This window comes from Macrotis lagotis, chromosome 6 (genome assembly GCF_037893015.1).
Source record: "Macrotis lagotis isolate mMagLag1 chromosome 6, bilby.v1.9.chrom.fasta, whole genome shotgun sequence".
NCBI classification, from domain to species: Eukaryota; Metazoa; Chordata; class Mammalia; order Peramelemorphia; family Peramelidae; genus Macrotis; species Macrotis lagotis.
In genome coordinates this window covers 178,941,244-178,955,452 of record NC_133663.1, presented here as the reverse complement: position 1 = coordinate 178,955,452, position 14,209 = coordinate 178,941,244, and the positions used below count along the sequence as shown (strand labels likewise).

The 14,209-nt window shown below is 33.7% G+C and overlaps 1 protein-coding gene across 1 annotated transcript in view; it reads right to left on the bottom strand.

Moving 5' to 3' along the window:
• Positions 1–14,209, bottom strand: part of MYO16 (myosin XVI) — an 851,952-nt gene that overhangs the window by 283,676 nt on the left and 554,067 nt on the right. The window contains exons 22-23 of the mRNA XM_074192022.1: positions 4,761–4,913; positions 998–1,198 (exon numbers count right to left, since the gene is read on the bottom strand). Coding sequence (XP_074048123.1) covers positions 998–1,198; positions 4,761–4,913 — 354 coding nt within the window. The remainder of the gene's footprint in view (positions 1–997; positions 1,199–4,760; positions 4,914–14,209) is intronic.

Here is a 14,209-nt window from a genome sequence, read left to right as displayed (position 1 = left end):
AAGAATTTTTTAATTTGGTTGGCATATCCTTTATTAGATGTTTCGTTCATTTAATTCTTATTAATTAGAATTAACTAGTTCTAATTAATGAGTGTGTGTGTGCATGTATGTGTGTGTGTATTTTTTCTTTCAATTCTTCCACCACATTGTAGCTTGAGTCCTTCCCAGCTCTAAAGCTATTATCCTATAATCTTAAAGCACATGAACCTGGGTTTTGGAAGCCTATGCTGTTAAAGTATAAACTATGGCCAGGTCTACCATTCTAGAAATGTTTACAGTCTGAATGTGCTCAATAGTTGGCTATTCCCCAAAGATTAGTCTTGCTGAAGAAAAAAAAATACTACAAAATTGTCTAACTCATTGCTGTCAACTATGTAATGAAATGATTATAATTTGCATTGATGAATTTTCAGGGATCTGAAGTGAAGGGTTGTATTAATGGTTTGGGTATAGGAAAAGGTAACATGAAAAAAATCATGCTTTTCTTTAAATGTAACTATATATATACATACATATGTACTATATGTACTATCTTTTCCTTTTAAATGATTTTTTAAGAAAATGAAAATAATAATAACTCAATATTTAGACTCATAAAAATGTTATAAGGTGTTTATCAAAGGCTTCTGGGTCAAACTAAGAAGTATTTTGTCCTGGTGCATTGGAAAGAGCAAGAGACTTAGAAAACAATGTGCTTTGGTTTGTATCCCAACTCAGCAACTTATATAAAACTTTAACTTTCTGATCCTCACTTTCTTCATCCATAAAAAAGAGGGAATTGAATTAGAAAACTTTGAAGATTTTTTTAGTTTTGCATCTATAATTATGGTCCAATCTTGGGAGAAATTTGAGAAATGACAATTCCAAAATGGATTCCCAAAAGTGACTGATTTGTTACCTACCTTTCCATTGTAAAAATTATATATTATAAAAGTTATTACAATTTTAAAATTTTCATTTGATTCTTTGTCCATTTCCTGTAGTTCACTGAACTTACCCGTCCTGCATAGTGCATAATAGTGAAGGTGGTACAATGATCTTTGATTGCCACATTTCCATTCCCATCCTTAATAGAAGAATACACTGCATTGGAGTTGGAAGATTCCAAGAGAGACTGCAGCCGTTTGGGAAGGTTAGATTCCATTGATCCAAGGCCTTGACTCTCTTCATCCAAAAAAGAGAGAAATCCAGATGGCTTCTGAAAAGCAAAGGAAACAGTAATTTTAAAAGACTATAGGCAGTTCTACTCTAATCCCTTCAATTTGGAACTTTTTGTTAAATAGAAAAATTGTTTAATATTTCATGGCTAAGAAAGTACAAATGACCATGACTTTAAAATTAGATTTTTTTCTAAGTATTAAGAAGTGACTTTTCAGACATTTTTATGAACTGAATTTCATACTGACATATTTCATTAAAGTCAATGGGATTACAGATTACATTGAAATGAATATTTAAAAATCTTGCTTATGTCAGGAAAGTTTCAGTTTATTTTAATATAGTTAAGTTTGGTCTAACCCAAGCTAAGCACATCATACTTCAGTTAGGAAAAAAAAAAGAAATCACCACCAACAAACATAAGAAAGAAAAAAAAAGACTAAATCTCAAGATTATGTGACAAAATCCCACTCAGCAGGAAGTAGGAAGTGCCTCTATGACATTCCACATTCAGACCTAGAAAAAGCAACTGTACAGAAGAAAGTTATAAATCTCAAATTAGAAGGCTGATCGTTTATGACTGCCAAAGAAAAGAACTAAAGCACTACAGTATCCGATGTTCTAAAATTAATTCTGCATCACTGGAAAGGGCTGCTTAACAGTACTTCCCAGCCTCCAACATCTCCCCCATATTTAGCATACCATTCTGCCTACATAGTTTGGACATCTGTTGAGCAACTTTTTTACCTAGTGCTTTGTATCATTTTACTCCCTCAATTTGGTCCCCAGGAAAATTACTGGAATGAAGTTTAAACTTGCCTTTTTAATTAAAATAATTGGTTGAGTCCAAGCCCAGAGATGGATAGTCTTCTGTAGATCAACCTAGTTAAATTCTGAAAAGATACCAAGATTATGGCCCCCTTCTCTACAATAACTGATAACAGTTTATCAAGGAAGGATGGTGGAAGGAAGGCAATCTATGTTAATAAAGGGTATACCCATACTGAGAAACTCATACTCTTTTTCAAATATTGATGTAAGAAATAATGGTAACTTAATGAGCAGAAAAATATTTTGTGTTTATACATGTCATTTTTCCTAGAAAGATCTGAAGATAGTGACTTCATAAAAAGATGCTGCCTTCAAGTTTTTTTTTTTGCTTTTGTTATTTTTAGTTTTTGCAAGGCAATGGGGTTAAGTGGCTTGCCCAAGGCCACACAGCTAGGTAATTATTAAAATTACTAAGTGTCTGAGGCTGGATCTGAACTCAGGTACTTCTGACTCCAGGGCCAGTGCTCTATCCACTGCACCACCTAGTCACCCATGCCTTCAAGTTTTAATGGGAAGTTTTAATCACAACTATATCAGCCAATCTTAGTAGCTGATATTCTTCCCTTACACAGTGATTCCTTTGGGTCTTGAAGACTTTTAAGAATTCCAGAATAGTCTATTAAAATGCAAATATTTGTTAGAGGAGCCAGTTTTGATTATCAAGTAATGCTAACAGTAATTATTTAAATAATATTCCCAATCATCTTAACTATCTGGTTACATTGGGTTTGTGATGGATAAAATGAAGGAAAAAATCTTTCATTTGGGATGGTTTTTAGTAAGGTTTACACAGGGAAGGAATACTGGTCAATGAAGATAAACATAATAGATTTTTAATAGAGAATTATTTTATTTTTGCACTTGTGACTTAACTTGAGACCTAAAAGACACAAAGAGCTGATGTAGCAGAGAGACAAGACTAGATCTCAAGAGAAGTCACAATATACACCAAATATTCAATAACCAAAGAGAATATCTGGGTTTAAGATGATCATCAGGTCATGAGAAAAGTAAAAATGGGATTGATAATCTAATGAGCTGTCTAAATTTCATACTTTTATGAAATATGAATTGGAGATAAAATCTAAGAAGGTATTGAAAGCTAGCTTAAGCTAACTTCATCAGTAGCTGGTAAGTGTCTGAGGGCAGGATATAAACTCAAGTTTTACCAATTTCAAGCTCAATACTATATATATATTTTCATATATTTATATGACAAACATGCACCTACAATCTGCCATCTATTTACATATCATTTGATCATCATGACACTCTTATGAAGTAGGTGTTATTATTATGCCCTTTATACAAATGAAGAAACTCAACATGAGAGAGACAAAGTAGCTGGACAATGAATAGATAGCTTGCAAGTGACAAAGGCAAGATTTGAACTCAGGTTTTCTTGATTGAAAATTAGTCTGCTAAGATCTTTTTGGATAGAAATCTTTGAATTCAGCAGAATGTCAAAGTCAGACATAAACATTAGAAATGTGATTTTGGCAGCTAATGTATAGAATGAATGTGAAAGGGAGAAAATAGAAACATGGAGATTATTAAGTAAGCTATTACTAGTCCAGTTGGGAGGTGATGAGGTCTGAATGGTAGAAATAAAAGTAAACAAGCACTCTTTAAGTGAAAGAAAAAGGATTAATTACAAAAGATGCCCTAGAGAGCCAAAGAACAGAAAAAAAGTCTTTTTCTTTCCTATTTGAGCAATAAACTCTTAAGTGGGGTAATAAGACCTGACTTTAGGAATATAATGTAGATTTGAGGGATCACACATACACACACACAAGGACAAATGAAAAGAAGAAAAAGATTGTTAGAGAAGAAGAGATAATTATAAACAACTATTCTTCATTAAAATTAAGGTATAGGGTGAGGCAACTTAATTAAGTTTTACCAGGGAAATTTAGATGAGAATTCAGGAAGAATTTTCAGATGGCAATTCTTTCAAAATGAAATAGATACTATTTTTTTCTGAGATGGTTCAAGAGTAGTTCTGTCTCAAGATAGGAAGAATACACTAAATGTCTTCTTAGGGTCCCTTCCAACACCACAATTTAATGATTTTATGGATCTATTTTTATATAAAGGAAGGGTAAAGAATAGTATACTCTCTAAATAGTTGAATAGAGTCCTTTTCAAAGAACCATCAAGCACTTTAGATATATTATCTATAAATACTCATAATAGCTTTATGTATGGGCCAGTGAATATTGATATCTCCCAAATTTAGATAAGGAAACTGAAGTAAAAAGTTACTTATCACCTAATGAATGGAAAAATTTGATTTTAAAATGTCAACTTTTTAAAAATTCTTTTCTCTCCTAGTTTTAAAGTCTTGGACAACAGTTCACTATTGAATTTTATATAACCTTTGACATTGAGTACTAAGGAAATCTTAAGAATGTGTTTTATGATTCCTCTAGTCTTAGAGATTATATTATAAATTGTGAACATTAAGAGTTTGCAGCTGTGCCAAAAGATGATTCTTTAGGGATGGAGCCAAAGTTGAGCATTTTCCTAATAAGATGATCATATATTTCCTACTACTCATTCAACAAATTGGTAATCATCCAAGAGCTCTTTCGGGAAAAGGTGGTGCATGTTCTTCAACAGATTTGGAAAGGTAATAAATATATTCAAGGGTTTATAGATAAAAAATGTTTCAAAAAAGTTCACTTAAAACAAAGCAATTTATCTCTAGTATTTAAAAATTTCTAATGCTTGAAAAATATTCAATTGTACCATGTGGATTTTCAGGATACCTGGAAAAAAAAATCCAAAGCCGCTGTCTGGTTACTAGGAGAATATGTTGTTTCCATGGTAACTCCCTCTTGTACACATTCTGTTTGCTCTTGTAGAAAAAGCACTTCATTGATATACTGGTGTATCTTCTCATTGGTCATGTTGACACAGAGCTATTGTGACAAAAAAAGAGAAAACATTTACAAGACAATTAGGCAGTACAGCATTAACTTTATTTAAAAAGAAGTGTTTGAGGAAATGGAGACTTATAAGAGTTCCAAACCAACTAGAACATAGACATAAAAGTACATCATTGCTCTCACATGTCAGGGTAACAATTTTCACTTCACATTTTAATGTAATTTATTTTCAAAATATAGCTCCAGTAAATTGCGTTTTCAGAATTCAAACCAAAAACTTATATTAGTCAACTAGCCCAATAATGTCATTTTTTTAAAAAATTTTAAAATATCTCCTCTAGGTATTATGTTCTGGTTTCAATTAGAAATTAAAATTTCTAAGTTTTAAATGCCCTTGTGCCCCAAAATACAGTTTTCCTTCACTGGAATAATGCCTATTACCCTTGACCATTTGTAGACAGATTGTAAGGTTGTCTCATTTCAAATATATTTGACTTGTTATCAAAATTTAAGACAAATAAAAGATGTCGTTCAGTATTATCATTGTAATAATTCATTTATGTCATTTCAGCATAGGAAGCAGCTGTGTAGGATTAGGCAGTTCAGAACCAAATTGGATCATTAAGCAATAGGTAGAGTGGAGGAAAGTAAGCAGAAGATCCAAGATTGCCATGATAATATCTAGAAGAAGTATCTTTATAGGGAATTGAATATAAATTATCTAGATGGAATCTAAAAGGAAAAAAAAAGTCAGTCAATTCAAGTAGCAATCTAGAATTCAGGAAGTCAGACAGATAAGAGAATGGAACCATTACTTAGAGCATAGAAGTGACATATGCCAAGATAGGGTTGGATTTACTCAATAATGTGCTATGTGCTAGAGGTACAAATGTGAAAAAAAATGATATAGTTCCTTCTCTCAAAGATCCTTGAAGATTCTTGTGAAGTATTCTCTTGCCCTTTTAAAATTATTTGCCTTGATTAGAACCTGGTGAGTGGCTGTAGGCTATCCCCAAGGACAAAGGTATATTCCATATAGTTTTTAAAATTTTATTTATTTAAGGCAATGAGATTAAATGACTTGCCCAAGGTCACACAGATAGGTGATTATCCATACATTTTTTGATACTAAAATGGGGTAGTGATAGGAAAGCTAAAAGAAGTGTTATTCCTTTCACATCACTGGGATTCACATCATTTTGGCTTTCCCTTTGTACCAGATAAGAAGCTTGAATTTTTTTCTTTTTCTTTTATGGGGTGTTTATGGTGTCTTAGTATAAAATTTGGGCAAAATATGTGTTCATAGGCTAAAAATAAGTTAATTTTAAGTAAAAATACTAAATGAAAAAGAAATTAAAATAATTTTAAAAACTACAGTAACTTCTTTTGTCTATCTGTGATTTGTCAAAAGTGCAATATATCAAACTCACAGTGGATACCATGTAGGAAGGATAACTGTACTTTGCATTTATATTCATCTACTATCTATCCATCAAATTTATCTAAGATCTTCCCCCCATAGTATTGCTATTCCTTTCATATGGTAGAAATGAGGGGAAAATACCTTTTGAACAATGGTATCAATTGTGAGGGAATTCCTCTTCAAAAATAGGCTGAGTTCAATGCCTGAATTCTGGTATATAAGTCTGGATTTAAGACTCCATTCATTCTCACTCACCCAGCTCTATTTTTTAGTCTTGTTCTGATTCTGAAGCAGCTGAACATATACACACATAAACAAAAATGTGCAGTCATATACATAGCACACCATACCATTATGTTTCCAGTCACCTCTCTCAGGGAATCAGTTCTCAGATTCTCAAAAGCAATGACAAATAAGAAATATACAGGAGGCCTAGATCATTGGAATCATATCTTAATATGGTTCATACAATCCTAATCTTGTTTTTACTCTGATATTCCCCAAACAGCTATCTCTGTCATCTGGTTTGAGGAGTGCATGAACAGGATTCTCTAGTTTCTTCAATTGATTCTTCTTTAATTTGTTTTATTTGTTTCTTCTGTGGTAGTAAGTTGGTGAAGTTCATAGATCATTAGGCCCAAATTCAGGGAGACCTGAGTTCAAATATGGTGCCAGACTCTTAATGGTTGTATTATCATGGATAAGTCACTTAATTTGTCCAAGACTCAGTTTTCTCATCTACAAAATGGGACTAATAATAGCAACTACTTTGCAGAATTGCTGAGATGATCAAATAAGATAACTACTGCAAAGCACTTAATAATGTTGTCATCATCATCATTATTATTATTATTACTTTTTTTTAATGTTTTTTTCTTTTTTGCAAGGCAAATGGGATTAAGTGGCTTGCCCAAGGCCACATAGCTAGGTAATTATTAAGTGTCTGAGTTTGGATTTGAACTCAAGTACTCCTGACTTCAGGGCCAGTGCTCTATGCACTGTGGCACCTAGCTGCCCTGATCATCATTATTGTTATTATTCTGTTATAGCTATTACTCAGTAATTCCTCAGTTTTTGTTGGAGTATTGAACTCCTATGCTTATTTCTAGAAGTGATCTTCCAATCTTTCTGCCATTTGACAAACATTTATTAAGAGTCTACTCTTTCCCAGACCTTGGAGATGTAAAGAAAGGCAAAAAGATAGAAGACTTTATTTAGAAAACCTCACATTTCAGTGGCAGAGATAAGAGGCACACAATTTTGTAGTATATACAAATGTCAAGATATATACATACATACAAGATGTAAACAGAATAAGTGGAATATAATTTCAGGGGGAAAGTTCTTGCAGAATATTGGGACTGGGGAGGATAAGTGGGAAAGGCCTCCTGGACAAGTTCATACTTGAACTAAATCATAGAGGATGCCAGGGAAGCCAGTAAGCAGAAATGAGAAGAGAGAACAAGCCAGGAAAAGGGGACAGTCATTGAAAAATAACAGAGATGGGAGATGGAGTTCAGTGTGCGGAGGAGAAACAAACAAGGAAGGTGGATTTTAAAGTATGAGTACAGTAAAATGTAAAGTCTAGAAAGGTAAAAAGTTATCAGGTTGTTAGAGGCTTTCAATCTAGAGGATAACATATTTGATTCTGGAGATCATAAGGAGTCACTGGAGTTTATTAATTGGGGAAAGGATAACATAATCAGATCTGAACTTTATGATGAAAATAATTTTGATGAGTAAAAGAATTGAAATTGGAATGGGGAAAGCAGGAGATGGAGAAGTTCAATCAATAAGCTATTGCAATAATTCAGACATGAGTTGAGAAGAGCCTTTAAAAGAGAAATGGTTGTGTGAGTGGAGAGAAAAGACCATATATCAATACCATGTGAAAATACAAACATCAAGATAGTACAAGATGATATGTGGAATAAAAAAAAGTAATTAATCTGTGAGAATACAGGCATTGACATATTATTTTTGATTTCTGTACTTGTTGGGGAACTTGGAAATGTTGAAACTATTTACTTTGGGAAGAAAATAAAGTTTGATAGCTATTTGTTGGAAATTGTTGTGTATGGGAGTATTATGAATTATTTTCACCTGGTGTCCTTGAACACCAGAGTCGTATCTTACTGAGTGTCATGGGAGTGGGAGTGCATTAGAGACTGGAAAGGTATTTAGACACTGGTGTTTTGGTGAATAAAGTAATCTTGAGATCTTGATGGAGTACTTGTCTCCTTTGTCATCCTTGTCTCCTTTGTCATCCTTGTCTCCTTTGTCATCCTTGTCTCCTTTGTCATCCTTGTCTCCTTTGTCATCCTTTTCTCCTTTGTCATCCTTGTCTCCTTTGTCATGCTTTTCTCCTGCCCCTCCAACGCTTGTCTGGGGAGATTGAGGGAGTTCAGAAGTGGGACTCAACATAAGAATCCGGAAAAGGGACTTGACAGCTATTAAACTGAGATCTGTATAAATCACTGGGTAGATTTTTAAGGAAGAACTTATTTGAATTTACTGGGATGGAGGGAGATGTTTTTCTACAATCTTGAAAAGTCTCTACTATTTGTGGTTGAGTTTTCCTAAGGGATTCTCAGGTGAATTGCTTTCCTAGGGTTTTGTAGACTCTTTGGTCATATTCAGCAAATGGATAAGGTTACTTCAGTTATTTAAAGTTAGTTCACTTCAATCATAGAGAGGAATCTTAAGAAGAGGAAAGCTATAATAGAACTGAAGAGATAAGTGAAAGATTTTTAAAATGTATATAAGATAATTACAATGGAGCATCAGAGATTAAAAGATTCTTATAGGAGCAAAATTATTCTTTTTTTTCCTGATATTTTTCTGTTTGATCTTCTTTGAAGTTATATTAGAGATGAAATAAATTAGGATGTGACCTTGTGAGCTTTAAAAGGTTAGTAGAGCCAAAGAGGGTTTCAGAAGCAGTTTCTGCTTGAGTTTGTCAAAACCAAGCTTCCCTGCATAGTATAGTATGGAAAGCCTGCATACTAAAATATCCATGATAGCCATAGACAACAATTGTTCATTATCTATGCTACATTCAGAGGTTATCTTAGTGAAATTCAATGCTATGTAGTAAGTGATTGATTTGAATTTGAACATATTCTTTTTAGAGTTTGAGATGGTAAAAAATAAGTTCCTTGATTTAGTTGTATTTGCTTGCATTTTATTTCTTACTATTCCATTTAAGCAAATACATGGGCATGCTAATCAATAGAAATTGATTTTAGGGAGAACACCCAAGAATGAAGCTTCACAGGGACAGGATTAGATACAAACATTACTTTTCAGGGAAACCTTTAGAACCCCATGTAGGAAGGGTAGTCAACATTTCTGAGAGGGATCTTACTCATCAATTCAAGTGAGCATTGGGATGAAAACCCCTAGGGTCCAAAAAAGGCTAAACAAAGATACTGTTCTTGCAACAAATTCAGTATAATGATTTTACCCTAAGTTTGGGAATTGTAAACCATGGAAAATTGGACATAAATACCTAAAGAGTTAGGAGAACTTTCAAAAGTGAATTACAAATTTGATGCAGAATCCATAGTTCAGGAGTAAGTCCTTGGAAAACTATTTAGTTGAAACATGTTTTAGTAGACTCAGACAGTTATGATCTCTAGGCTGGGGCCATCTCAGTATAGAGTGGAATATTTCTGATAAATTGATAACAACCAGGACAGTCGTATATTTGACTATCCAACAAAGAAGAATTCAGTTTGCAGCTATAAAAAGCTTTGTTATCACCTCCAAGGAACAAGTAAATGTTACAACAGGGGTAAGAATTTGCCTTTAAAAGATTTTGGTCTGGACCCAGTTTTATAAAACCCATTCTACATTCTGCTAGATTGGTTGATGGCTAACTCTGGAGGGATGGAGTCAAGATTGAAGAGTTATGGGTAAGAAATTAGCCTTGGCTCCTTTGTATCTTCCTATACAGTGAACTAGAAGAAGAACCAGACTAATCTGTGGGAACACAGGCTATTCTAATGGGCCACCACCTGGACAGTCTTAGGAGCTGGCACGTCGCCCTGAGAGATAAGGTGTGCCAGAGTCCTTGGGAGCTGGACATTCTGTCCCACAGACCAAGGGCACTAGACACAGCTATGTTTTACCACCTCCCCCCTAACATACCCCCTTATCCTGTAATGCAAGACACTGTACATTCACACCACTTGGAATCCCCCAATTACCTCATTATTCTTTGTTCTACCCCGGAAGACCTAACTGACTCCTTATTCTCAGCTCCCTTCCGGGAGGGAGGTCGCCACTGTGGGCCCCAAGGAAGCAAGCCACAACACTAATCTCTGATGGAAAAAGTCAGTGATAGCCTAGGAAGATAGAGGTTTCTGGACACTGAGTGGGAGTTGGGTGAAGATAGGGCTAGTCAGGAAGATGATATAGCAATAGTAGCATGGCAGCAGTGGGAAGTGATAGAAATAGCACTGTGCTATCATTGGTAGCAATTGCAGCAGCAAGGAACTTCTATTACCTAGGATCAGTAAGGGGACTGAACACCTAGACAGAAAGAGATTGTATGTTTCTATAGTAGCAATGGGAGCAGAAATGGGTTATCTTTCCCCAATGCCATCTTTCCAGTCCAGGTCAGAGAGGAGAGGTCATGATTGTGAGAGAGCAAGAACTGTAACTTTGTTAGAACAAGAACAACTTCCAAAACCCTTCATTGTATTAATCTGAGCCCAAGAACAGAGTCCAAACACATAAGTCTGTTGTGGAATGAACCAGTGCAGGAGACCAAAACCAAGAAGAAGGCAATAGTTCATTTGTTTCAAACCTAGAGAATCTCCCAGCTGGCTAATTGTGACTGAGTATCGTAATAAGTCGCAGAAACTTAACCACTCAAAGGCCAACAGACTCAAAATGGTTCAAGAATTTTCAGAATGCAGACCAGGAGGACAGTAAATATAGATCTCTGCCTTAAAAAAAAACTTTGAAAGTCCCCCAAACTTACAAGATCCAAGATTGAACTGTGAAAATAGTAGAAACAGAAAATCAGGTCAAACAGGTCTCCCAAATAAGAATACATTCCAAGACTTCCATAAAGTACATAGTCAAGAAGTAGGCTGTAAAAGTGGGCAAAGAACAATAAAAAATCTTCTGTGGGGTCAGGGAAACTCAAGAAAGAGACAGAAGAAAATAATGATTTGAAAATCACTACTAGTAAAGTGTCAAAGAAAAATGCTGACTAGAGTAAAGATGAATAAGAATTTCTAAAAGAGTTAAAGAAACCACAAGAAAAATGAAAAAAGATCAGTACAGGATAAATTGAGGAAAATGAGAGCTTAAAAAAAATCCTAAAGAAAATGACTCCTTAAAATCTAAATTAGCCAAATAGTAAAAGATATACAAAAACTTACTGAAGAAAATAACTACTTAAAATAATTGCTTAAAAATGAGAAATGATCAAGTGAAAACCAATGCCTCCATGAAACATTATGTAACAATTAAGCAAAGTCAAAAGACTGCAAAAAAAGAGGAAAAAATCTGAAATATCTCACAGAGGAAAAAAAAAAGAATTGACCAGGAAAACAGAGTAAGGAGAAAGAATTTAAGAATCATTGATCTATCTGAAGCCATGAATATCACATAGCAAGCACCTATAAAGGAAAACCGACCAGGTATCTTAAAATCAGAGGGCAAAATAAAAATTGAAAGATTTCACCTATGACTTACTGAAAGAAAACCCCAAACAAAGGTTCCATGGAAAATTACAACCAAAATTTCAGGTCAAAGAGAGAATATTGAAAGCAGTCAGACAGAAACTATTGGAATACTATAGAATAACAGTTAGGATTACATAAGATTTAGCTGCTACCACCATCCAGTAGGGGAGGATTTGGAATATGATATTCTTGAAGGAAAAGGAGCTTGGACTTCAAAAAGGAAAACTGAATATAATTTTTTTTTGGGGGAAATTATAATGGAATACAGGGAAAAGAGTAGAGCTGAATAGATGATTTTTTACATTTGAACACAAGACTCAGGAAAAGCACTCATTATTTAATGAGTGAGAAATCACAAGGGGCTAAGAAACATTAAACTATTTGAATCCCTAAATAAGAAGATGATACATATAACCCCCTAGGGGTTATCATCACTAGGGTTATTAGAGGGAATCCACTTGGGCAAAGTTCATGGGTATGATTCTATTATGTTGGAATAATCTCAAAAGAAGAACAGAAGGATGTGGAATGAGGGAAGCACTGGGGGAGAGAGGGAAGAAAGAATGGGGAACGTTATCTCAAATAAATATGGCATTCAAAGAAGAATTTAAACAGTGGAAGGTTGAACTTCATTCTCATCTGAATGAATTCATAGAAGGATACATAAACATACACATTTGGTTGGGTATGGAAATTTATCTAATCAAATCCATTTTAAAAATAATAGGAATCAGTAATAAATGAAGCCTTTCTTGGAATGATATATCTGTCTAATACCAAGAGCAGGTATTGGCTGTAATGGATACAAACTAGAAACCTTTCTAGTAAGATCAAATGTAAAGCAAGTTTGTCCATTAGGACCATTATTATTATTATTGTATTAGAAATAGTAGCTATGGTAGAGAATAAAAAAATAAACTGAAGCAATGAATATAGGCAATAAAGCAACAAACTACAATTTTTTGCAGGATATGATAGATTACTTCAAGAAAGATGTACTATATAAAATAAACCAAACACAAATCATCATTTCTATGTATTAGCAACAAAACCCAGCAAGAAAGAGATTGTATTTAAAATAATAATAGACAGTATAAAATGCTTGTCTTCATGTCAAGATGACTAATACTGGATTTTATCAGCTCTAATAACCTATACATAGCTAAGGCACTACATGTGGTGGCATCACAAATAAGCTATAACACTGGGAAACTAGGGGACACAGCTACACAGAATCAGATTTGGCCTGGGTTCAAATCCTAGCTCCAAAATTTAAAAGTTTTATAACAAAGGGCAAGTTAATTGAGCTCTCAGTTTCATTTTCATCATATACCAAGTAAAAATAATAGTATCTGCTTCACAAAGTCATTTTATGGATCAAACAATATTGTAAAAATTTGGATTCCTATATTTCATAATTATTTTTGATAAACAGATATTTTAATATAATTGTTTTCTCTGTCAACTTTTATTTTATGCATTTAAAACATTCTGAGAAAAATCTATTGACTTGACATAACTTTCAAAGTTTTGCACTTAAAAAAGATTAAGGATCACTTTCTTAGTGTCTTCCCAAAAATGTCTTTAGGGATGTGACATACAGATCATCACATTTATACTGATTTGTGTGTAATATCAGAATTTCTGGGACCAGCAAGAAAAACATATATGGGCTCAATATTAGTTTTGATTATGTAAATGATTTGGATACTTGATCAAATTTAGGGATAAAATGATAAAATAATATACTAGTACTCTTTTAATTGTATATAATTTAAATATACCAAATAAACATTTTGCCTTGTGATTTGCAGGTGGAAAAAGCTTCTCAAAGCCTATACCAACTGCATATAAACTCAAAAGGTTTTCATTATTGGTCTAAGAATGGTCTTTAGATTTGCTCAGTTTCAACCTGGCTAAACTCAAAGACACTTATTTTCATCATGTTCCAAGGTAATTTATTATTTTTTATTTTTTAATTTAGTGACACTTGTAGACTGGCTATGAAATTATAATTTGGTTCACTGTCACTGAATGGGTGTTTTAAAATGAAATCAGGTATCCTTGAAATATTGAAGGATAGAGTAATAACATAGGAATGTCCATATGTAATATCATAGGAGTAATAACATAAGAATGCACCTAGGCACAAACTGGGCTTGGTCTCTATCTAACAAGGCTATCAATAGCATTTATTTTATCAA